Source organism: Manis javanica, chromosome 6 (genome assembly GCF_040802235.1).
Source record: "Manis javanica isolate MJ-LG chromosome 6, MJ_LKY, whole genome shotgun sequence".
In the NCBI taxonomy this organism is placed as follows: domain Eukaryota; kingdom Metazoa; phylum Chordata; class Mammalia; order Pholidota; family Manidae; genus Manis; species Manis javanica.
Genome location: NC_133161.1, coordinates 23,507,222 through 23,533,158, shown reverse-complemented (window position 1 = coordinate 23,533,158; position 25,937 = coordinate 23,507,222). Strand labels below are relative to the sequence as shown.

The window sequence follows — 25,937 nt, the reverse complement described above, 5'->3', positions numbered from 1 at the left end:
AGCAATTCGTTTTTATTGTATATTTTCAAAACTATAAGTCCACAGCAGATTGAAAATTATTGTTCATTTTCTCTTTCATGTTCTTTTACACACACACACACACACACACACACACACACACACACACACACACACACACACACACACACACACACCTACCTGGTTCTTCACCACAGATGGCTTTGAAAAAGCTAGGGGAGAGTGCATGACTCACAGAAGGAAATCTAGGTGAGAGGTCCCCTAGAAATATCCAAGGAGCTGGAATCAACTGTAAACACCTGACAAGCCAGTGAGTTCCACACCAACTCAGGACACTCTCAGTCCATTAAGAACTTTCCTGTCCTCCTCCTTCTCCTCTCCCCACCATGCTCTGACCCCAGAAGTTGGGCAAACTAGGAGAGGGGTAGGAGCACAAAGCCAGGAAAAGGGGATGAAGCCTGTCAAACCCTCTTTCTTCCTCTATCATACCCTTGACAGGAGGGGTAGTTTCAAATAAATCAACCTTGAAGTTTTGATTATTACAAGGGACCAGACATTTTAAAACCCATTTTTCTTTATTATTTCTCATGTTGAAGTACATACAATAAAATGCACACATCTTAGTATACATAGCTTGATGAATTTTGACATGGGTATGCACTCATGTAACCATGAGGGGGACTAGACCTTTTAATTACTGAATTGAGAATGTACTTTGTGGCTTAAAATGACTGTAGGATTTTTTTCATTTTATGACAGTGGCCAGAAAATTCATGAGGGCTGCATGAGTTTTCATCCAAGGCCAGAGAAAGAACAAATCCTACAGAAACTATTTAATTATTTATTAAGGTATCATTGATAAATACTCTTATGAAGGTTTCACATGACCAACATTGTGGTTATTATATTTACTCATATTATCAAGTCTCACCCATAGCCCATTGAAGTAACTGTCCACCAGCATAGTAAGATGCCACGGAGTCATTACTTGTCTTCTCTGTGCTACACTTTCTTCCCCATGACTTCCCCACACCATGTGTACCAATCATAATACCTCTCAATCTCCTTCTACCTCCCTCCCCACCTACCCTCCCTTTGGTAACTGCTGGTCCCTTCTTGGAGTCGTGAGTCTGCTGCTTTTTTGTTCCTTCAGTTTTGCTTTGTTATACTCCACGAATGAGGGAAATCATTTCGTACTTGGCTTTCTCCATCTGGCTTTCTCCACCTGTTTCACTGAGTATAATACCCTCCAGCTCCATCCATGTTGTTGCAAATGGTAGGATTTGTTTTCTTCTTATAGATGAATAATATTCCATGTATATATGTACCACCTCTTCTTTATCCATTCATCTACTGATGAACACTTAAGTTGTTTCCATATCTTGGCTATTGTAAATAGTGCTGTGATAAACATAGGGGTGTATATGTCTTTTGGAATCTGATACCTTGTTTTCTTTGGATAAATTCCTAGGAGTTGAATTCCTGTGTCAATGGTATTTCTATTTTCACTTTTTTGAGAAACCTCCATATTGCTTTCCACAATGGTTGAACTGATTTACATTCCCACCAGCACAGTAGGATTCCCCTTTCTTTGCATCCTTGCCAGCATTTGTTGTTACTAGTCTTTTCGATGTTGGCCATCCTAACTGGTGTGCAGTGGTAATCTCATTGTGGTTTTTAATTTTCCCTGATAATTAGTGATGTAGAGCATCTTTTCATGTACCTGTTGGCCATATGAATTTCTTCTTTGGAGATTTGTCTGTTCATGCCCTCTGCCCATTTTTTAATCCAGTTATTTGCTTTTTGGGTGTTGAGGCATGTGAGTTCTTTATATATTTTAGATGTTAACCCCTTGTCAGTTACATCTTTTATGAATGTATTCTCCCACACTGTAGGATGCCTTTTTGTCCTGATGATGGTGTCCTTTGCTGTACAGAAGCTTTTTGGCTTAATGTAGTCACATTTTTTGTTTGCTTTTGTTCCCCTTGCCCAGGGAGATGTGTACATGAAAAAGTTACTCATGTTTATATTCAAGAGATTTTTGCCTATGTTTTCTTCTAGGAGTTTGATGGTTTCATGACTTACATTCAGGTCTTTGATCCATTTTGAGTTTACTTTTGTGTATGGGGTTGGACAATAAACCAGTTTCATTCTCTTGCATGTAGCTGTCCAGTTTTGCCAACACCAGTTGTTGAAGAGGCTGTCATTTCCCCATTGTATATCCATGGCTACTATATTGTATATTAATTGACTATATATGCTTGGGTTTATATCTGGGCTCTCTATTCTGTTCTATTGATCTATGGGTCTGTTCTTGTGCCAGTACCAAATTGTCTTGATTACTGTGACTTTGTAGTACAGCTTAAAGTCAGGGAGTATAATCCCCCCAACTTTATTCTTCCTTCTCAGGATTGCTTTGGCTATTCAGGGTCTTTTGTGGTACCATATGAATTTTAGAACTATTTGTTCTAGTTCATTGAAGAATGCTATTGGTATATTAATACAGATTGCATTGAATCTGTAGATTGCTTTAGGCAGGATGGCCATTTTGACAATATTAATTCTTCCTATCCATGAGCATGGGGTGTATTTCCATTTATTGCTGTCTTCCTTAATTTCCTTCATGAGTGTCTTGTATTTTCAGAGTATAGGTCTTTCACCTCCTTGGTTAGGTTTATTCCTAGGTATTTCATTCTTTTTGATGCAACTGTAAATGGAATTATTTTCCTGATTTCTCTTTCTGCTAGTTCATCATTAGTATATAGGTATGCAACAGATTTCTGTGTATTAATTTTGTATCCTGCAACTTTGCTGAATTCAGATATTAGTTCTGGTAGTTTGGGGCTGGATTCTTTAGGGTTTTTTATGTACAATATCATGTAATCTGCAAACAGTGACAGTTTAACTTCTTTCTTACCAATCTCGAAGCCTTTAATTTCATTGTGTTGTCTGATAGCTATGGCTAGGACCTTCAGAATTATGTGGGATAAAAGGGGAGAGTGGGCATCCTTGTCTTGTTCCTGATATCAAAGGAAAAGCTTTCAGCTTTTGCTTTTAAGTATGGTGTTGGCTGTAGGTTTGTCATATATGGTCTTTATTATGTAGAAGTACTTGCCCTCTGCATGCATTTTGTTGAGAGTTTTTGTCATGAATGGATGTTGAATTTTGTTTAATGCTTTCTCAGCATCTATGGAGATGATCGTGTGGTTTTGTACTTCTTTTCATTGATGTGGTGGATGATGTTGATGAATTTTCGAATATTGTACCAACCTTGCATCCCTGGAATAAATCCTGCTTGATCATGATGGATGATCTCTTTGATGTATTTTTGAATTTGGTTTGCTAATATTTTGTTGAATATTTTTGCATCTATGTTGATTAGGGATATTAGTCTGTAATTTCCTTTTTTTTTTTTTTTTTTTGGTATCTTTGCCTGGTTTTGGTATTAGAGTGATGCTGGCCTCATAGAATGAGTTTGGAAAGTTTTACCTCTTCTACTTTTTGGAAGACTTTAAGGAGGATGGGTATTATATCTTCACTAAATGTTTGATAAAATTCAACAGTGAAGCCATCTGGTCCAGGTGTTTTGTTCTTAGGTAGTTCTTGATTACCAGTTCAATTCTGTTGCTGGTAATTGGTCTGTTCAGATTTTCTATTTCTTCCTTGATCAGCTTTGGAAGGTTGTGTTTTTCTAGAAAGCTCTCCATTTCTTCTAAGTTATCCAATTTGTTAGCATATAATATTTCATAGTATTCTCTTATAATTCTTTGTATTTCTGTGATGTCTGTAGTGATTTTTCCTTTCTCATTTCTGATTCTGTTTATGTGTGTAGATTCTCTTTTTTTCTTGATAAGTCCGGCTAGGGGTTTATCTATTTTATTTATTTTCTTGAAGAACCAGCTCCTGCCTTCATTGATTCTTCCTATTGTTTTATTCTTCTCCATTTCATTTATTTCTGTTCTAATCTTTATTATGTCCCTCCTTCTACTGACTTAGGGCCTCATTTGTTCTTCTTTATCTAACTTCATTAATTGTGAGTTTAAACTATTCATATGTGACTATTGTTCTTTCCTGAGATAAGCCTGTATTGCAATATATTCCCTCTTAGCACAGCCTTCCCTGCATCCCACAGATTTTGCAGTGTTGAGTTATTGTTGTCATTTATCTCCATATACTGCTTGATCTCTGTTTTTATTTGGTCACTAATCCATTGATTATTTAGGAGCATGTTGTTAAGCCTCCATGTGTTTGTGGGCTTTTTTGTTTTCTTTGAAAAATTTATTTCTAGTTTCATACCTTTGTAGTATTTCAATCCTTCTGAATTTACTGAGGCACTTTTTGTCACCTAGTATATGATCTATTCTTGAAAATGTTCCATGTGCACTTGAGGAGAATGTGTATTCTGCTGCTTTTGGGTGCAGTGCTCTGTAGCTGTCCATTAGGTCCATCTGTTCTAATGTGTTGTTCAGTGCCTCTGTGTCCTTACTTATTTTCTGTCTGGTTGATCTGTCCTTCAGCGTGAGTGGTGTGTTGAAGTCTCCTAAAATGAATGCACTGCATTCTATTTCCCCCTTTAATTCTATTCGTATTTATTTCACATATGTAGGTACTGCTATGTTGGATGCATAGATATTCAAGTGGTTATATCCTCTTGTTGGACTGACCCCTTTATCATTATGTAATGTCCTTCTTTATCTCTTGTGACTTTCTTTGTTTTGGAGCCTATTTTGTCTGATACAAGTACTGCAACTCCTGATTTTTTCTCCCTATTAGTTGCATGAAATATCTTTTCCATCCCTTCACTTTTAGTCTGTGTATATCTTTGGGTTTGAAGTAAGTCTCTTGTAAGCAGCATATAGAAGGGTCTTGCATTTTTATCCATTCAGTGACTCTATGGTTTTTGATTGGTACATTCAGATCTAGGGTGATTTACATTTAGGGTGATTATCAATGGATATGTACTTACTGCCTTTGCAGGCTTTAGATTCATCATTACCAAAGATTCAAGGGTAACTTCTTTACTATCTAACAGTGTAACTTACCTCACTTGTTGTGCTATTTCAAACATAATCTAAAAGTTCTTTTTTTTCCCTCCCTTTTCTTCCTCCTCCATTCTTTACATATTAGGTATCATATTCTGTACTCTTTGTCTATCCCTTGATTGACTTTGGGGACAGTTGATTTAATTTTGTATTTGCTTAGTAATTAATTGATCTACTTTCTTTACTGTGGTTTTATCTTCTCTGGTGACAGATATTTAGCCTTAGGAACACTTCCATCTATAGCAGTCCATCCAAAATATACTGTAGAGATGGTTTGTGGGAGGTAAATTCTCTCAACTTTTGCTTATCTGGAAATTGTTTAATCCCTCCTTCAAATTTAAATGATAATTTTGCCACATATAGTATTTTTTGTTCAAGGCCCTTCTGTTTCATTGCATTAAATATATCATGCCACTCCCTTCCAGCCTGTAAAGTTTCTGCTGAGAAGTCTGATGATAGTCTAATGGGTTTTCCTTTGTATGTGATCCTTTTTATCTGTCTGTCTGATTTTAGTACTCTGTCCTTATCCTTGATCTTTGCCATTTTAATTATTATATGTCTTGGTGTTGTCTTCCTTGGGTCCCTTGTTTTGGGAGATCTGTGCACCTCCATGACCTGAGAGATTATCTCCTTCGCCAGATTGGGGAAGTTTTCAGCAATTACTTCCTCAAATACCGTTTCTATCCTTTTTTCTCTATTCTTCTTCTTCTGGTACCCCTATAATGTAAATATTGTTCCGATTGTATTGGTCACACAGTTCTCTCACTATTCTTTCATTCCTGGAGATCCTTTTTTCTCTCTATGCCTCAGCTCCTTTGTATTCCTATCCTCCTATTTCTATTTTATTTACCATCTCCTCTACTTCATCTAATCTGCTTTTAAACACCTCCATTTTATGTTTCATTTCAGATACTGTATTTTTCAGTTTCTATCTCATTCCTGAATTCCTCCCTGAGTTCTTGCATATTTTTCTGTAGCTCTGTGAGCATGTTTATGATTTTTATTTTTAAATCTCTTTCAGGAAGATTCATGAGTTCAGTTTCATTTGGCCCTCTTTCTGGTGTTTGTGGGATTTTCATTTGAACCAGGTTTCTTTGATGTTTCACATTTGTAGGTGGCGCCCTCTAGTGTCTGGAAGCTCTACTCTCTGGAGCTGTTCAGCCCCTGGAGCAATGGTGGAGGCTGCAGGCGAGCAGTGCTGGGACCTGTCAGCAGGCAAGAGCTCTTTCCTGCTTCCCAGCTGCAGTGTTTGCCTCCACTGCCAGGGCCAGTGGGTCGAATGCATAGGGAAGAGCCTCTATGCTATGCACTTGTAGCTGCCATAGGCAGAGCCGCCCTCTGGCTTGCCTGGCACAATGGCAGAGGCAGCCAGTTTGCAAACTAGTGCCGGCCAGGTGGAAGGAGCAGCAGGATGCATATCATGGTGGGGGGCCTTGGAGCTGCATATCCAATCAGGGGGATGGAGCACCTGCAGCTCCTGAAAGTTCCTAACCTGACGGGAAGAGTGTACCTGGACTATTTTGTCCATCTGTCCTTTCTCCTGAGCAGCAAGCTTGGTGCAATCCTAGTCCCTTAGGCAGCGCACTCACTGTTACGAAGTCTCTGAGATTGCCCACCTTTCTTTTGTCCCAGAGCAGCCATTGTGGGTACCTCTTCTCTATGAGGGGCTGGAATTTCAGTCTCTCCCTGTATTCTGCCTGTCTTAGCTTTCCAACTGCCCTAATCTCCAGAACACCATGTAATGTGGGTTCGTACTCCCAGAGCAGATCTCCAGGGCTGGGTGTTCAGCAGTCCCAGCCCTCCACCCTCTCCCTGCTCCATTTCTCTTCCTCCCACTGGTGAGCTGGGGTGGAAGAAGAGCTTGGGTCCCACTTGATCACAGCTTTGGTACTTCACCCTTTTCCTTGAGGTCTGTTCTTTTCCCCAGGTGTAGGCAATCTGCCACAGCCTTCTTTCCCATTGCTCTTTCAGGATTAGTTGTATTTGCTATATTTTCATATTATATGTGGTTTTAGGAGGAAGTTTCTGTCTCACCTCTCATATCACCATCTTTAAGCCCTCCCACAGAAACACTTTAAAGGAAGAGCTGATAAGACTAGAAGTCACTTTAGAGTTTCATCCCTCAAGTCATGATTGTTCAGCCTAATAATTATGTAACTCTGAAAGAGAACAATCTTAATATAAAGCAACTCATGTAATGATATAAGAAGGGGTTCCTCAACCTCAGCAATATTGCCTTTTGAGCTGGATAATTTTTGTTGGTGGTGGAAGAGCTGTCCTGTGCAATACAGGATACTAAGCTAATAAACAAAATGAGTGTTTTCTAAAGTTTTATTTTAAAAAATATTAAGTTCTATTAGAAAAAAGTATGTTGAAATATGTATTTTAATGTAAAACTTTTCCTTTAATGCAGAACTTCTCAGAGCCTTTAATATAAGAATTGAGGCTTTAATATAAGAATTCTGTGAACCTCCAGATAAGCAAGCAAAGTAGGTGATATTTTCCAGACTTGTGTGTGTGTGTGCATGCCTGCACACACATGCATAATATATCTCTTGGCACATGAATTCTGAAAATACTATCAAATAAAGCAAAATCAGTACATCAGTCAGTTTTTGAATGCAAGTAACAAAAATGGCTTATGTCTTGTTTAAAGAACAAAGAAATGAAATAGAAGATTACAGGGAAGTCTTCAAAAACTAGGCTTATAAAAAGTAAGCAGTCTGGGCAAAAGAAATCACAGCAGGTAGAGTCCAATCCTTATGCTATTAATCCTGGAATAAACCTACTTCCTTATGTCATGCGGAAATGCTTGCAAATAATAAGTGAGAAAACAAAACCAGGATGCAAAAGAACATGAGCCCAATTCTATCAAAATGAAGAGTGATGTACAGAAATAGCCCTAGAAGGAAATACAACAAAATGTTAACAGTGCTTTTTTCCTGCATGATAAAGTTACAGGTAATTTTTATTTATACATTAATTACATTTATAATTATGAAAATAAATTTTTAAAGCTATTTTTTCTAAGTCTAAAAGAAAAATTGTTCTATGCCAAAATGTTGTGACGAAGTCCATGTACACAATTTTTAAATCCTTCCTGAGTTCATAAACTTTGACAATGAGTTTCTCTAATTACTAGATGTCATTTTAGCTGCATATAACCTGAGTACTGTTGATGTAATAAACATTTTTCAATCTGTTTCTTGCCTTTTGCATGAGTAACTAGGACATTATATAGAAATCACACTGTAAATTGTTAGAAGTACCAAATCTTGTTGTTGTCAGTAATTAGTATAGTCACCACTAGTTGGTGCTATTGATAGAATCTTGTGACAAGGAACTCGAAGTAATGATTATATCACTTCAGATAAGACCACTTCATAGGTAACCACTTTTCTTCAAGCAAAATTAGCTCTTTATTAAAATAGCAACATAAATATTAATAAATTTATTCTTCATTAAAATCAGAATTAACAATAAAACCTCAATGCTACCCGAAATAACATCAAAGATGAAATAAAAATAACAATCAAAATCCATTATTTTAAAAGAGCAACAATAAAGAGGCTACATACCAAACCTTTTGAGATGCTGTCAAAGCTGTGCTCACAGGTAAACTTATAGCCTTATGTGTCCTATTATTAAATAAGAAAGAAATAAAAATAAATGAACTAAGTCATCAATTACAAAGAAACATTCAGAAAATAAAATAAACTTAAGAAAATAATAATGAAGGAATACATAAGAAGTAAAAGTTACACTAATGGTGTATAAAATAGAAAAATAGAACTTTTGAAATAAGTAAGTGTTGGTTCCTTTAAAACATGGGCAGGTCTAATAAAAGAATGAAAAATGCAACTAAAAAGATGAGAAATGAGAAAATAGCTGTAACTACATAAAGAAAGTGTTTTTAATTAAAATATAGGTACATGTAAAGTCTGTTAACAAATTTTAAAATTCCATGAAAATGCATGATTTTCTTTTAAAATATTAGTTTTTAAATTGATACTCAAGAAATAGTAGTTAACCTGTCAAGGCAAAAGTCATAGAAGTATTTTTAGAGATTTATTTTCCACTTACCTACCATGAAAAGAATTTTAGAGTCCAAACAGTGCTAAGGGTGAGTTCCTCTAAACCTCCAAAGACTAGGCAAAATTCCTATACTCTATATGAATCTAGAGCATACAAAATTTTTTGAAGCTGATAAAAATAGAATTTAAAAATGTAAAACTACAGTACAGTCTTATTCCATGAATATCAATACAATAATCCTAAACAAACTGGAAGGAGCTGAACTCAACATTATTGGACTGAAAGGAAAAACCCACCATGATGAAATAGGATGCATCTCATGCAGAAATAACCCAATATCCAGAAATCTATTAATATAATTTATTGTAATAACAGGTAAAGGGAGTAAAACCATATGATCATCTCTAGTTGCCCAGAATGTATTTAATATAATTCAACAATTTCCAATAAAACACTTAGGATACTCGAACCAGGAAACCACTCCTTAATCTGATAAAGACCTCTGTTTCAGTCTAAGAGCTAACATTAAAAGTTGGTGAAATATTAATGGAATTCCTAAAAAAGTCAAAAATAAGAGCAAAATTAATACCATCATTTATTTAATATATGAGGCATAAATATTGTAAAGGAAGAGAGAAAATTATCATTAATTACACTTCAAATGATTGTCTACTTAGAAGAGAATCAACTAGAAGGATTAATCAAAGAATTGAGAAAAATTACCAAACACAAAAATCAATACCTTGATCCCACAAGGAGCAAACCAGTTATAAAACATGATAAAATAAACAAAGATATGAAATATCTAATAATATAATTAACAAGAAATATGCAGGACCTACAAAATTACTGAGGAATATATAGGAAGCCTTCAATAACCTTGACGTATGACAAGTTCCTGAATGGGAAAATTAGTATGACAAAGATGGCAATTGCTCCCCAATCAATCTATAATGTTAAAGCAATTTTAAACACAATGACAATAGAATTTATTTTGGAACTTGACCAAACTATAACAAAAGTTTATCTGGAAGAATAAATGCACAAATAGAGCAACAAATTTTTTTAAAAAGAAGAGTAATGTTTACCCCATTAAAAAGTTAATCACATAATAAAGCAAATTATAAAATGACAATAATTAAAACGGCATAATTCAAAAATAGAGGAGGATACCAAAGGAAAAACAATAAACCCAGAAACCACTCCAAAATATTATATATAAGAATTTAATATTTGATAAATGTGGAATTTTTAAAACAGTGGCAGAGGGAGTTTTCAATAAATGATGATGCAACAACTAAATAAATACTTAGAGCCTTAATCACATCTATTATCAAAAATAAATCCCATTTTGAGTAAGGATTTAAATCTAAAAAAATTAGAAGAAGAAACAAATATTTATATAGCTTTGAAATGCAGAAGACTCTTTTAAACATATCACCAAAAGTAGAAATCATGAAAGAAAAGACATTTATCTAAATGAAAAATGTGGTATTTCTGTATATCAAAATATCATTAATTAAATTGGTACATATATGAGAAGGGGCAAAATGTCTGCAGCATATAAAATAAACAAATGATGAGAGATTTTATTATATAAGGAGCTTTTACAAATCAATAAAAAATGAACTCCCAACAGAAAAATTAGGAGATGTGTTCATTCATTCTTTCAACAGGTATTTGTTGTGCATCTAATACATGCCAACTATTGTGCTCAGGGCTGGAAATGCAATGTTGAAGCATACCAATATCCAGACAGTCTCTTCCCTCATTCATTCCAGTATGAGAAACAGACACACACACACACAAAGGAAATAAACAAATAAAATTACAAATCTAGATAAGGAATTTAAGTAATGAAGGAAACAAAGAACTGAGATAACAAGTAGGAGAAGAAAAGGACGACTCCTTTCAATCAATGTTCTCAGCAGGCCTTTCTCAACATGTTGTAGTAAAGCAGTTGTCTAAAGGACATGGTTGTGGTGGGGAAAAGGATAGCCAAGGAGAGCAGCTTAAGCGGAGAAAACAGCATTCACTAAGCCTCAGAGGTACAGAAAAGTTCTTGGCATGTTGGAGGAACCAGTGTGGCTACATCATAGTGGGCAATAAAGAGTGTGACACAGATAGGCATGGAGAGATAGGTAGGTCTGATTGTTCAGGGCTCTCTGAACCATGGTAAGGGTTTTAGATTTTATTTTATGAGGAACAATTTAGTCGTTTCAATTTATGAGCAAGACCTTTGTTACCGCTCTATCAAAAATATACTGAAGTAGGTCACAGGTCAAGAATGAGAGCAGAGAGACCAGGTAGGACAGGCTATCACAATGAGGTGAGAAAAATATATTGATCAGGATTAAGTGATGGTATTGAAAATGGAAAACAGCAGACAAATTAAAGATATATTTGGGGGATAAAACTGATAGTTGGTCTATCTGACATAGGGGAGAGATTATGAAAAGAATCAAAAATGACCCCTGGGTTTCCACCTTGAGCAACTGTTTGGATGGTGGTGCTGGTTACTCTAATAGGGAAGATGGGGGTAAATAGGTGGGGTGAGAATAAAGAATTAGATTTTGGACATGTTAAATCTGAAAAAGATCTGTGTCAGCCAAAGGAAGATATTAAGCAAGCAATTAGAAACACAAGTCTAGAACTTAGAGGAAAGGTCAAGGTGGAAACACAAATTTGAAACACATTAAAGACCATACTTAAATCCATGGGAAATGATAAGACCATCCTGGGAAAGAACATAGAAAATAGGGACCCAAATGGAGGTGAGAAACCTCAACTTTTCAAAGCTAGGTAGAAGGAGATGGAATATAACATTGAAGATTGATTGGTAAAGAGGAAGAAAACCAGGAGAGAACATAGTCTTGGACATGAAGAGAGAACACTGAAAGTAGAGAGTGGCCAAGATGTGGGCAGGAAAGTATCCTTTTGGAGAGGGTAATATGGAAGTGCCTAGGGACCTTAACAAGGGCAATTTCAGTGGTGGTGGTAGTGGGGAAGTCACACTGCAGATTGGTAAGTGAATAAAATATCAGAAAATGAAGACAATACATTAGGATAACTCCATAAAGAAGTTAGGTTATGAAGGAAAGGTGAGATGTAGCTAATAGATGGAAAAGATGTACACAAGGGAAGGATTGGTTAAGATTTGGTTAAGAGCATGTTTGCAGACCAAAGAGAGTGATCCATCCAGAAACTGATGATGCAGTTTCTGAAAGGGGGAACCTAAAGAAGTAAGTCCTTGAAGAGGGGATGCAACCTGGAGCATGAAAGGAAGGGCTGGCCTTTGAAAATTCCTCCATAGTCACAAAAAGGAAGAAAATAGTTACCAAGATAGCTAGGCTTGGGGTGAGAAATGGGGGTCTTGTTATGGGAAGATGAGGAAATTTGTATGTAGTATCTTCTTATTCATGGGAAATTTGAAGTAAACCAGGAAGAGGAGACCAGAAAATGTTGAGGATAGATGAAGATATATAAACAGTCATTTTAAAAGTGTAAAGCTGAGACTACAGTAGGAACAATAGCACCAATTTGAGGTTTGAGATAATGGATTGAAAGTAAAACTAGTTGGCTGCACTGTGTGATTTCTTAAAGAAAAGTTCAGCTGTCCCAGTCAGGCCCATGAAAGGCAGATGGTAAGGTTTGTCAGGAGTTGGGTTTTTACCAGGAAAATAAATAGGAAGAAAATGAGGTGCAAGACTGCTGAGAGCACTGTATTTCAAGGAGGATGGTTATAATGATGGACCATGGGATCCAGGCTAGATAAGGAAGGAAGTGAATCCAAGACGGGCTGATAAACAGTGGAGGAAATGAGGCTAATGAATTAGCTGTCCATGAACAAGGGATCCAGAATGACAGGGAGATGGTGATCAGAGTGGAATGTCTGATATATTAGCTCAGGTCCTCCTTGAAACAGACACCAACACAAGGCTCAACTTCCAGGGGTTTTATTGAGGAACATCAATAAAGGGAAGAAATGAGGAGCAGAGAGGGGGATGCCTTCATTCCACAATGCAAGTCTGACACCTATGAAAGGAGAGTGGGATTGGGCAAGAAGAGCTTTAGATTGCGTGCAGCACGGTTCTTAGAAAGTTTCAGCCGGGCTGCTAAGGAGTCCCCACGCCGAAGTTGCTCATTAGAGGAGTCCAGCGTCTCAAATGAACACACCATCACTAACACCCGCACTGCACTCAGTCACCGACTGGGAGTAGCCCGGGAGAAGCACGGCCTCAGTGCAAACCCAAGAGTGGATCCCCTGGGATGGCAGTCTCGAACCATGGGAGCCAGGACTGATTCCGACGGGAAGAAATGGTATTGGAGGTGAAGTCACAAGGAAGGGACTGGATGTGGGATGGAGCTCAGGTTCAACCACACGCAGGTCGCAGCTCCGTATTTTGTCGATCATCCCCAGTCATTAAAACAATGTTCTGGCAGATGGGGGTCGGGTAGGGAAGGTGAGTAACTAGCTTGAAGGATTTCAGGTGAAGACTAAAGTGGGAGCTAGTCTTTGAAGAACTAATAATGAAAGAAACTGACTAGGAAGTTGATCAATTACAAGGAGGGAAAGAGGTTGGTATGGTCCAACTGCAAGATTCTCAGAGGCCGGGATTTCGGCAGGCGGGATAAGGAAGTAACGCTCTGCGAGTAGCAACGACTAGCAAGGCCGTCCTGCCCACCCGCCGGCCCTAAGGCACACGGTCCCCCTCAGGGGCAGCGCGAGAGAGAGTTCTGGGGTAACCTGGGTTCAGTTAAAGCGACGGGGTGGAGGGAGGGCCGCGAATAGCGGAGGGCACCAGGGCGTTCGCCGCCGACGGAGTGACGTCCGCGAGCTCTGGGAGGGCTGGGGCGGCGAGCCGCCTGAGGACCGCGGGCAGCGCGGAGGGCTGGCGCGGTCCCGCGGGCGGCCGGGCGGCGGCGCTCACGGGGGCGCGGGCTTCCCGAGGCCGCGGGCGGCGTGCTGGCGCTCCCGGGCGGCGCCGCCGCGGAGCTTGGCGCGGCAGCTGGCGGCGGCCTGGCGCGTAGTGACGGCGCCCGCGGGCGGGCAGCGGCTCCCGGGGGCGGCCGGGCGCAGGGCGGCGGCGCTGCGGGGCGACGGCTTCCCCAGGCTTCGGCCGGCACGGGCGGCGGCGGTCCCCAGGGAGAAAGACAAAGACACGCCGGTTAGAAACGGACTAACGCTCTGGCGCCTCCCCGCTCATCAGGGCGCCGCAAACCCGAACTCGGCGCGAAGCCGCTTCCGCCCAACAGGTTGCCTGTCACACAGACAGATCAACCCGTGCTGATCAGAGCAAAGAGCACCCCATCGAAGTTTCACACGTTTTAGCAATTTAGGAATTTGTATCAAAACTCTTTAATTTCTGAATATTCTTTGACTCAGAAACTCTATAGTTTTAGAATCTTTCCCATAAGGAATAATTATGAATATATCCATAATTTCCATACAGGGTGTTCACTGCAGTATCTGTAATAGCAAAAAACAAAAACAAAAGGGAAATAAAATGAAAAAATGTAAAACTGTAAATATCCTATATCCAACAATAAGGCGTTGGTTAGATTATAGTCCTTTTCTTATAGTGGATATTAACCTATTAAAACAAATTATACTTAATTATATGGGAAAGTATTTATACTAGATGGAATGAAAAAAATCAGTTTCACCTCCATTTGTAGTGTGTATGGGTGTGTTTACACTTAATGCATATACATGTGCATACACACAGAACACATCACATATATATAAAATGATGGAAAGAAGCACTCCAAAATGTTACATGGTTATCTCCAGGCAATGAAGCTGCAGGTAATCTTAATATATGTCCCAAATTGTACAATAAGCAACTTTTGTTTCTATAAAAAATAACTTAATTTAATTAAAGGAATTTTACTCCATTCTTATGTACCCTTTCTGACTTTCTCCCAATTCAAATTTATGAAAATAATTATTTTATATTGTGTAGTGAAGTGGTGGACATAAATAGATTTTAAGAATGAACGAATGTTCCACAAAAGCTGTTAAACTTCCTCAATGGTTCTGAGTAAATCATGGGTATTACAGAGCAGTTTATTGCTTAAGCATTATGCAGTGAATCAAAACGACTGTCTTTTGTGAAGTTACACCTAATTTCACCTTTCTTCTTCAGAAAAAAAAAAAAGGCTTTCTGGTATTCTAACAAACCTAGTTGGATTTGTAATCCCCACAGACATGGGAAAATATTTGCTAAAACAGAAAAAATTACCAACTTTCAGAACAAATGTTTTAGATAATACCAATGTTTTAACATTGTATTCAATAGTTTTCTCTATAACTTGAAAGAACGTGGAGCAAAACTAAAATGTTACAATAAACTAGAGTCTAAGCATCTTGCTCTCCCAAGCATAACAAACTTAAATTTTTAGCAGTTTTTAATACCAAGGGAGTCTATTTTGCTAGACCATGTTCCAGGAAAATGCATAAGGATGACAATAAAACTACACTAATATAAGGGCAGGGTTCCAGGGCTTTGTTATTAAATTGACAGATCCATTAATATAGTCCCAATAGTATTTTATGCCAAAGTGACATCAGAATTGTCAGGCTGATTTTACATAATGTTGAGCAGAGCCAAACTTATGAGATTTATTGGAATGTTGCTTAAACTGATATTACCTAATCACCCATACCATCCTGCAAGTTTTCCTTCCCTCTGAAAGTACTGGATAAAATTATCATGTCCAGAGGCATACCTTTAGTAAAAAATTACCGGAAATAAAATTTATAAAGACAACAAATCATAAGAAGCCAAAAGTTTGTGTTAACCAACAGCTCCTAAACAAAAAGGTTGTAAAAACTTTTTATAAAGCATTATCCCTCCAAAACCGTTGTTTTTCATCAAATGATTTGACATAAGATTAAATACAGATAAGAGATTAGTCTTTATTTTTGGTGCTATAGTCCAACTTTCACTATCATGCAGCAAGTTCAACTCAACAGTTTCGAGTGCCTATTATGTCTCAGGAACTGTGCTCAGATACTAAGAACAAAAAGGATAAATGAAGTCCCTGCCTTTGAGAAGCTCTATCTAGAAAATTATCTTCAGATTATTAGGATAAACAGACCCTGGGGCTAACCTGAATCCCTACGTCACCCTACAGTCCTGCCAAAGCTTGCTTTCTCATTCCTCAGATGAGCTTTCTAATTTCCTGTCATTCCTTTGCTCAAATGCATCCAGAGCATCCCATTACCTGACACTAGCTAAATCATTAGTTCTTAACCTTTCAGAGGAGTCAAAGACCACTCTGAGACTCTGATCACAGATAAGGACTTCATCCTCCAGAAACACGCATAGAAATGCATGCACCATACACTCTATTTCACTGCACTGGAAACTGATTTCCTGAACATCAGCAATATATAAAAAACACTATTTGCAAAGGATTATGCCTCCCTCACATTGTTATTTTTTATAAAATAAAAATGGTGACTTTCTGAAAAAATTAATTTAAAAAATTCTACCTGCTCCGTAGTAAATCTCAAAGAGATTTGGCTTATTAAGATGAAATTGTTGTATGATGTTTGACATAGCAATACATACATCATCTTTGGTTAATCAATTGCAACTTTTTTCTGCATGGCAAAAAGTGCTGAAAACCTTGACTCACACAGATACATAGAACCAAAACAGAATTCCACAGAAGGCTTTGTCAGTGAGGATAGCCTGTTAACTGGACATTAAGTTCCTCCAAGACTCTCAAGTTAGAGTCAAGTCACATTATTTCCTCGTCTTCAAGTTCAATTAAGGCCCCTAGGGAGCAAATTCCTATTTGGTAAAGAAAAACATCACACCGGTATACCTCAGAGATATCCAGGGTTTGGTTCCAGACCACCCCAGTAGAGCAGGTATCACAGTGATGCAAGTCAAATGAATTTTTGGTTTCCTAGTTAGGTTTGCACCGTACAGTAGCCTATTAATTGTGTGATGGCATTATGTCTTTAAGAAACACTATACATACTTTCACTGAAATGCTTTGCTAAAAAATGCCAACCATCATCTCAACTTTCAACAGAATGAAATCACTGATGATGGATCACCATAACAAATATAATAATGAAATAGTTGGAAGCATTTGAAGAATTACCAAAACATGACACAGAGACATAGAGTGAGCAAATGCTGTTGGAAAAGACTTAGTCGATGTGCAGGGTTGCCATAAACCTTCAATTCGTAAAAAAAATGCAATACCTGCAAAACACAATAAAGCAAAGTGCAAAACAACAAGATACGACTACATTTCTTGGCAATACCTCTTGGAAAAGTGATGACAGCTGCCGATATAGAAAGTAATGAGACATAAGGAAGGGTGGCTATCCTTTCCTCATCAAAGCAGGAAAGCCACACACGGTGTGCACCTGACATTACAGGTGCACATCTGCTCTCAGAGTAATATCACTTTTTTCTTCCATTTGAGTATTTATTAGTGAAAGAATTATTTCAAAGATGTTGAGTCCTTCCAATTTCCAAAAAGTGTCCTAAAATGGAATTCTTCTTTGATGATGTCAGAGAGCACATGAAAACATGAAGCTTGGTGCACTGAGAGGTATCAGAAGTTTCACCCAGCTGCATGATGAAGAGAGATGGCAGAGCGCCCGTTTTTCCAACTTGGAAGTAAGTGATATCATTTGCCAGAAGCACCATCTCAGTTCTTTTAGGACCATTATTTGAGAACTTCTGCACTAAACTGCTTGACTCTCCACTCCCCAAATACACACCATTATTTTCCACCTCCATGCTTTTGTTCTTGGCATTTCACCCTCCAAAAAATGTTTTCTCCCTCCTCTCATCTCTTCATAATGCTGCCTATCTCTCAAGATGCCAAACAAAACTACTCTGGTAAGTTTTCCCTTACTACTGGCAGTCTGAAACAATCTGCCCATTTCTTGAATTCCCACAATGTTTATACCTATGACCTATGGCTGTTCTCAAAGTGTGGTTCTGAGACCACTAACTTCAAAAATGCACCATCATCTGTATTTTCACAAACACCAGAAAGAGCTGTGGCAATTTCTCTATTGTTTCCCAAAATCTATTTTGCCACTCTAAAAAGAATAACTCGTCCCTGGAGGAATAGAGAGGAAAGCTGACAATTCTTATTGTTGCTGGACTCACTGACTCATTCCAATTATTCATTTTCACACAAAATGTGAAAATGTATTTTTTCACACAAAAAGCTTTGATTTGTCAATTGTGTATTTGTCAGATCTGTAATGTCATTGTTGGCTGCTGAATTCACCATCACCATACCTCCACCCCTGGACTTTTTAAATCATTGCCTCTCCATTCCATGGCCATCCTACTATTCTAAGGATTTAGATGCTGCTAGCATTTTCAAAATAACTTTACACTTTATGAGAAAGAATTTAAGCAGGGCTTGACAGGAAGATAAGCATTAGATGGAAAGAGCTATAACATACATCATCTACTCAAATAGATATAAAATTATATATTCTAGAGCTGAGGAGTAACTTCCAAGATCTTTTCCAATAGGTTCACATTACAGATGGAGGAACTGTGGGGCATGGGATATTTTGGAGCAAGAAACTAGAAGTTTAAAAGAATGAAAATCTCAAAACAAAATGGTAACAAAATCATACAGAGCCAAAAAGCATTGTCCAAATTAGCTCATGCACTCAAAATTAAGGATAAATGAAATTAAGGAGTTAAAAGGATGAAAGCATGAAAATAACTCAAAATGTAAAATATGAGATAGATAAAAGATGGTCTTTGACATTACAAATATCAAGGTGACCTGAACTCAACACCAGTTATACTTACTAATATTAGTTATTTACTGTATGCCAGGCATTGGGTTAAGTGTTTTACATACATTAACACAATTTTATTGAACTCTAATGGGAAAAAAAAAGTGCTAAAGGAGATAGTCTATAGTAACTCTATAGAAAAGGAAATCAAGAAAACAAGATGGCCACGGTAGGAAGAAAGCAAATCAAGAAATAAAAATGCAGCCTGGCCTAGCAGAAAGGATGCTCAGAAAATTGAAGAATATCTGGTCTGAGTGGCAAGCATATTCCTATGGGAAAGATGAATGTATCACACTACCAGAGCTTACTTGTATTAGTCCATGAAAGCTAATCAATGCTCATCAGGCAACTTCTGATTATAATTTAGTTCCCATGTAGACTTGCCTACTGGGAGAAAACATTGAGCCATAAGCATTGGAAACCAGTATGCCTGATACTTCTTATTGCAAATTTAAAAACTAGCATTGTACCTATGAATATGTATTAAGTACAAATTTAAAAACCACCAATACCTACGAGGCTCAGTAGAGTGACACAGGCCTCTAGCACCCAGTTACCTTGCTAGATGAATCAGTAATCAGGGCCAGCCTTGGAAAGTAGTGGCTGTATCAAGTTACCTGTGAGGCCTGGCAGGTAGGCTAGCCTCCCTCCTTGTCTTGCTGTTCACCATTTTCAACTACAGTGAACACCATGTGATTTCAAACACACACACACACACACACACACACAACACCATATATTTAGAAATGGAAATGATGGAAAAAGGAAGAAGATAGTGTTGTTTCTTCATGCTCCAGAGCACCGCCTTGTGAATTTAGAGCTGAATTCTTATGGCAGAGAAGGCTGGAGATTTTATTTTTTTAAAATAAATAAATAACACCAGTAAGTATTTATTTTGCTGATTAAAAGAATTATTCAGCTAAGCAAAAAAAAGATAAAGTTTAAACAGAACTTGGGCATATAAATTTTTACCAAAGAGAAAGTATCAATATTTCTAAGCCCACAAATACACACAAGATGTGGTTACTTAGGTATTCTGTTTCTTTTTGGGATGTTTTGCTTATTAGTTTTTGTTTTCTGAAAACATCTTCATAGAAGAGAGACCTATAAATACAGCAAGGTTGTAACATGACACAATTCTTGACAAGACTTTAGTTCATGATCTTATACTAAGAATTCCAAAGTCAGAATGCAGTAAGAACCATTAGGATCCCATGTCCAGGATTGAGGAAAATACACATAAAAGTTGCTCTAATGCTGTGAACCTCAAGAATACAATCTTACCTGTTCTACTGCTGAATTTTCACTGGTGTGATAGTATTGTGAAAATAAAATTTTAGTTTAACTTTTTTCCACTCAATAATGAGTTATAATTAATACTACTTCCAAACAGAATTGTTCAGTAAATAATACTGAGAGGTACTGCCATCCTTTGGGGGAATGCTGGATTACTGTATCTAAAGTAGAATTCAAATGTAAGTACTTAACCTCCATTAACCGTATCGTGTGCATTTGGCACATTTTTTTTAAAGGTTCAAAATAAGTAGTTCTAATAGGGCCCATTAATCTCTGAAAAATAAAGCAGTAATTATCCTGCTAAATTGGCCAAAATAAACCCAGGATGATCAAAACTAAGGGTATATTTTAATACAGATGATCATGAGTCATATCAAGAAAATTAAAACATAGTTGCAAATGTTTTGAGAAACAAATTAAACATTTCTGTAATTTGCATATGAGGTTGGAGACTTTAAAATTTAGAAAATAAACATTTGTGGTTTGATATTTATAATATCACTGCTTTTCAATGGCACTGAGATATTAAACTGTTTATACCATACAAGTCTAAAGGTAAATATTTCCCTGAAAACTTCACCTGCCATTTCTTTCAGAAATGAAAAGAAAATATCCCAACCAGCTACCTTTGGTAACTAGCAATAATTATCATATACATTTCACTTGTTATTTTTTAACTTCAACATTTATCATAAAATCGATCAATGACCATGATTTCTCTCTGTAATGAAATGCTATATTATGTTGCCCTTGAGGTACTCAATATGATATACTGGAAACAAAGAATAATTTGACACTTTGCCCATTCACATTAAAAACTGGTTGTCTAAATGAAAGGCAATACAGCTAAAATGGAAAGTTCATAGACCAAGGAATAAAAATAGCTGGATTCTACACTATTTGGACATACCGTTAAAAAGTGAGAAAAAGCAAGGTACAGAAGTGTGTGTACCTTGCATGAAGGGAAATGTATATACATCTATATGGTTGTATGCACAGAAAACAGCTCCTGAAAGACCCCAGAAACTGGTTAACTTCTTGACTGGGGAAGAGGAAGAGAAAATCAAGAGATGGGACAGGAAGAAAACTTAACTTTCATAATATACCTCTTTGTATTCTTTCATATTTTTACATGCACATTTATTACCTACTAAAACAATCTGTAGGGGATAGCTGGCCTCTATTCCTGACTTCTTCATTAACTACCTGCATGGCCTTGTGCAATCACTTACCTCATTTTTCTCCATTTTAAAATTAGGTTATACTAAATCTCTAGAGCCCGCATATACAATTCAACAGAATTATCACTCAAAAGAAGGTATATACAAAATGCCAGGTGGTTAAATAACATAACTATAAGCCTTACTTTGCATTGACTTACATAACATGATACTATAATTATCTATACTTCTGCCTGCTCTGTTCCTATCAGGCTATAAAGGCAGCACAGTAAGCCAAAGAGAGTCTGGGAAGAAAATATGTGTTTGTGAACTTGACAATGTTTCTCTTCTCTTTTAATTCTATATCAAAAGAAAAAATGTGGTTAATCCTTTTTTATATATCCAAACTATTGCTTCTAAGACACAGATTCTCAAAAAACATATAAATGAATAAATATTAAAAGTAATTATAAAGAGAATTTTTGTAGAATTTAAATGTGGATCCTGAGATAGGAACTGAAAAATCACCCCTGTATTCCCATGAAGTATGCCAAAAATCACCCAATAATCTTCATAAACAAAATACTAACAGAACTAGAGTAGCCAAAAATAGAGCAATAGAAAGTTTAGAACAGTAGGAGGAGGACATGAAGATAACACTGAAAAGGAAGAAGTCAGAACTGACATCTGCAGAACAGAGAACGGAGCAGGCCTGGTGACCCATTCATTCATGACCCTACGTGCTGGACAGTTAGTTTAATCCTTGCCCTCAAGGACTTAGAATCTAATCATGGGGACACTGTTATTAAGTTATAATGCAATAATAACACAAAGGATGAAGGTGAAAAAGAAATGGTAAGGTAGGTGTTGTGAGTTCATCAGAGGAAAAGGTCATAATAGGTTGGTGCTATCAAGTACAGATTCATAGAAGAAATAGGATTTTGAAATCTATGTGATGAGCAAAATGATGGTGGGGTAGCATGCGCAAAATAAAGTCAACAAGGGGAATCATTTATGGTAGGATGATGAATTTAGTTTTTAGTCATAGTTTGATTTTTAAAGCTAACCTGGCAAAAAAAAAGTTTGAAATTATTTTTCAAATCTTGGGTTGCCAAATTGTACTCTATGAAAGTACTATATAGGAATAATAACATGTAAGTAATATATCTAAATTGACTAAACAGGCTCAAAAACAGGATCAGCATGCACCTAGATGTAACTTTCAGTAAGTCCAGGCTCTGAGATATGAGCAAGTCATACTTATACAGGATGTCTGGCAACTCTCTTCCAGTATTTTCTTGCAAGTACCTAGTATTATTTCCTATCACAACCTTCATACTCAGAAAGCAGCTCCACCCAAAATACACAAAACCAGGAAATCAAGAGGTGCCAGTTTTACTTTTCCATTGATTAAGTCTGTGAATTTGGTCTGGTTAAAATGAATGCTGTGGATTTTACTATATGTAAAAATGTCAAAATAAAACATAAAAAAGCTATCCTCAATTTTTCAGTGATCTCATGATCTTGTAAAGCTAAAGGAATAATGCATAACCACTTAACTTTCAGCAAAATATACAATATAAACTTAAGGTATTCATTGTCTTAAAGATAAAGAATGAGTTCTGTGTGTGTGTTATTACTGGTAACATACTGACAAATCTAAGAAATTTCTAAATAAAATTTATCTTTAAAATGTTGATAAAGGGCAAGAAAGAATATTTACAAATATAAAGAGGTTATTAAACAACTGAAGTCCTCAATGCAGAAGGAATATATTCTAAAATTCCATTCCACTGTTCATTTTTGTTACAATCCTTCAAACACCTATATACACATTTTACCCTTATTCAGTAATCTCTTAGTGATTTACTGACATAAGAATGGGTATTAGGGGCTTGCCAGAAAAAAAAAAACTAATGTTTAAAGGGAAATTCATTTAAACTGGAAGATGTGAAACAGGTAATAATTAAAAGTTTATGATTTAAAATAATTGTGCTACAGCAATATATCTTGTGTTATTTTGACATGGGTTTTGGTTTATGCTAATGCCTATTATAGATTAAAGTTCAAATAACAAGAAAAAAACATTTTCAAAGTATTAGGACGGAAAACTTTTAAAGGTGTTTTCTCTCATTTCAGTGTAATTGATTAGATTACAATAAAATTTTCATTATAGCTATCCTCTTCTAGTTCAAGTCTGTTGGTATTTCTATTACTGAATTCAGTTTTTAAGGATAACTCATCTATAAAATTTACACAAAGTCTCCTAGGAATTCTTCCCTTTAAATGCAGATTTTAAAAGTTAATTAAAAGTTAACTAGGTCAATACCATTTGCAACAACATGGACGGAGCTAGAGGGTAGTATGTTCAGTGAAATAAGTCAGGCAGAGAAAGACAAATACCAAATGATTTACCTCATTTGTGGAGTATAACAACGAAGCAAAACTGAAGGAACAAAACAGCAGCATACTCACAGACTCTAAGAAGGGACTAGCAGTTACCAAAGGGGAGGGGTGGACGAGGGTGTGTGGGGAGGGAGGGAGAAAGGGATTTAGAGGTATTATGATTAGTACACCTGGGGAAGACAGTATAGCACAGAAAAGACAAGTAATGACTCTGTGGCATCTTACTACACTGATGGACAGTGACTGCAATGGGGCATGGGGGACTCGATAATATGGGTGAATGTAGTAACCACATTTTTTTTCATGTAAAACCTTCATAAGAGTGTATATCAATGATACCTTAATAAAAAAATTAATTAATTAATTAATTAAACAACAAAAAAAGTTGACAAGGTCAAATGGTATACAGGCTTATACTTTCAGTATTAAATCATTTGTTTCAACCCCAAGCAGGAATGACTTCTTAAAAGTCATTCTTAATACTCTCTTAAGTATCCATTGGCCTAACTAGCTTAAATAGGCTGCTTGATTTCAGATCCATGGAGACAAAAATCTCCCCCTTGAACTCTAGTGGTTATCTGGACAGCAAGATCTAAAGTTCTATTGTTAGATTCAGAACCTTCAGAAAGGAGGTAGAAAGAAATTAGGAGAGACCAGTCCAGTGAGGGCCACAGGAACATACATAACAATGCAGGACCCAGTTTTTATCCACTGTTATTTTAAGTATTCGCCAGTCCAAAACGTGCAGCATGGAAAAGTAAAATTAATATATTTCAATCATTAATATTAAATAGCACATTTTTCTCCTTAGAATCTGGCTATGGATAATAAATTACTTAAATTTACCATATGAATTATGTCAGATTGTATTCGTTTACCCAGATGGCTTCCTTCTAGTTTCCATAAATAGTTTCTGGCCTGGTCAGAGGCATTGGGACTAAATCACAAACAATAACTGGACAGATCAAAGGTACAGGACTCTGTACAAACACATCTTGTTCAATCTAAGAACCCAGTAGATTATTTCATTTGTAAAAACAAGGTATTTCTGGACACCATCAATAGAACAAAAAGTCATCCTACAGTATGGGAGAAAATATTCATAAATGACATACCCAATAAAAGGTTGACATACAAAATATATAAAGAGCTCACATGCCTCAACAAATAAAAAGCAAATAATCAAATTAAAAAATGGGCAGAGGATCTGAACAGATAATTCTCCAAAGAAATTCAGATGGCCAACAGGCACATGAAAAGATGTACCACATCACTAATCATCAGAGAAATGCAAATTAAAACCACAATGAAATTATCACCTCACACACCAGTTAGGATGGCCAACATCCAAAAGACAAACAACAACAAATGTTGGTGAGGTTGTGGAGAAAGGGGAACCCTCCTATACTGCTGGTGGGAATGTAAATTAGTTCAACCATTGTGGAAAGCAGTATGGAGGTTCTTCAGAAAACTAAAAATAGAAATGCCATTTGACCGAGGAATTCCACTCCTAGAAATTACCCTAAGAATGCAGGAGCCCAGTTTGAAAAAGACAGACATATGCACCCCTATGTTTATCACAGCACTATTTACAATAGCCAAGAAATGGAAACAACCTAAGTGTGCACCAGTAGATGAATGGATAAAGAAAATGTGGTATACATACACAATGGAATATTATTCAGCCATAAGAAAACAAATCCTACCATTTGCAACAACATAGATGGAGCTAGAGGGTATTATGCTCAGTGAAATAAGCCAGGCAGAGAAAGACAAGTATCAAATGATTTCACTCATCTGTGGAGTATAAGAACAAAGAAAAAACTGAAGGAACCAAACAGCAGCAGACTCATAGAACCCAAGAATGGTCTAACAGTTGCCAAAGGTAAGGGGACTGGGGAAGATGGGTAGAAAGGGAGAAATAAGGAGGGGAAAAAGGAGCATTATGATTAGCATAAATAATGAAGGGGGTGGGGCATGTGGATGGCAGTACAACACAGAGAAGACAAGTAACTCAATACATCTTACTATGCTGACGGACAGTGACTGTACTGGGGTATGTGGTGGGAACGATAATAGGGGGGTCTAGTAACCATAATGATGCTCATGTAACTGTACATTAATGATCCCAAAATAAAAACAAAAATAAAATAAAAAACAAAAAAAAACAAGGTATTCCCTTTTTAAAGAAGTAATCCCTTGAAATAGGTCTAA

General features: G+C 36.8%; 1 protein-coding gene across 3 annotated transcripts in view; it reads right to left on the bottom strand.

Annotated features, from left to right (window-relative positions):
- Positions 1–7,332: 7,332 nt before the first annotated feature.
- Positions 7,333–25,937, bottom strand: part of ZNF800 (zinc finger protein 800) — a 51,553-nt gene continuing 32,948 nt past the window's right edge. For 2 of the 3 annotated variants that reach the window (XM_073238491.1, XM_073238490.1), the window contains exon 6: positions 9,403–14,170. In XM_073238491.1, coding sequence (XP_073094592.1) covers positions 13,984–14,170 — 187 coding nt within the window. In that variant the 3' untranslated portion in view covers positions 9,403–13,983. Of the gene's footprint in view, positions 7,924–8,599; positions 8,660–9,402; positions 14,171–25,937 lie in introns of those variants that run through there. The other variant, XM_037023447.2, reaches the window with a different exon arrangement.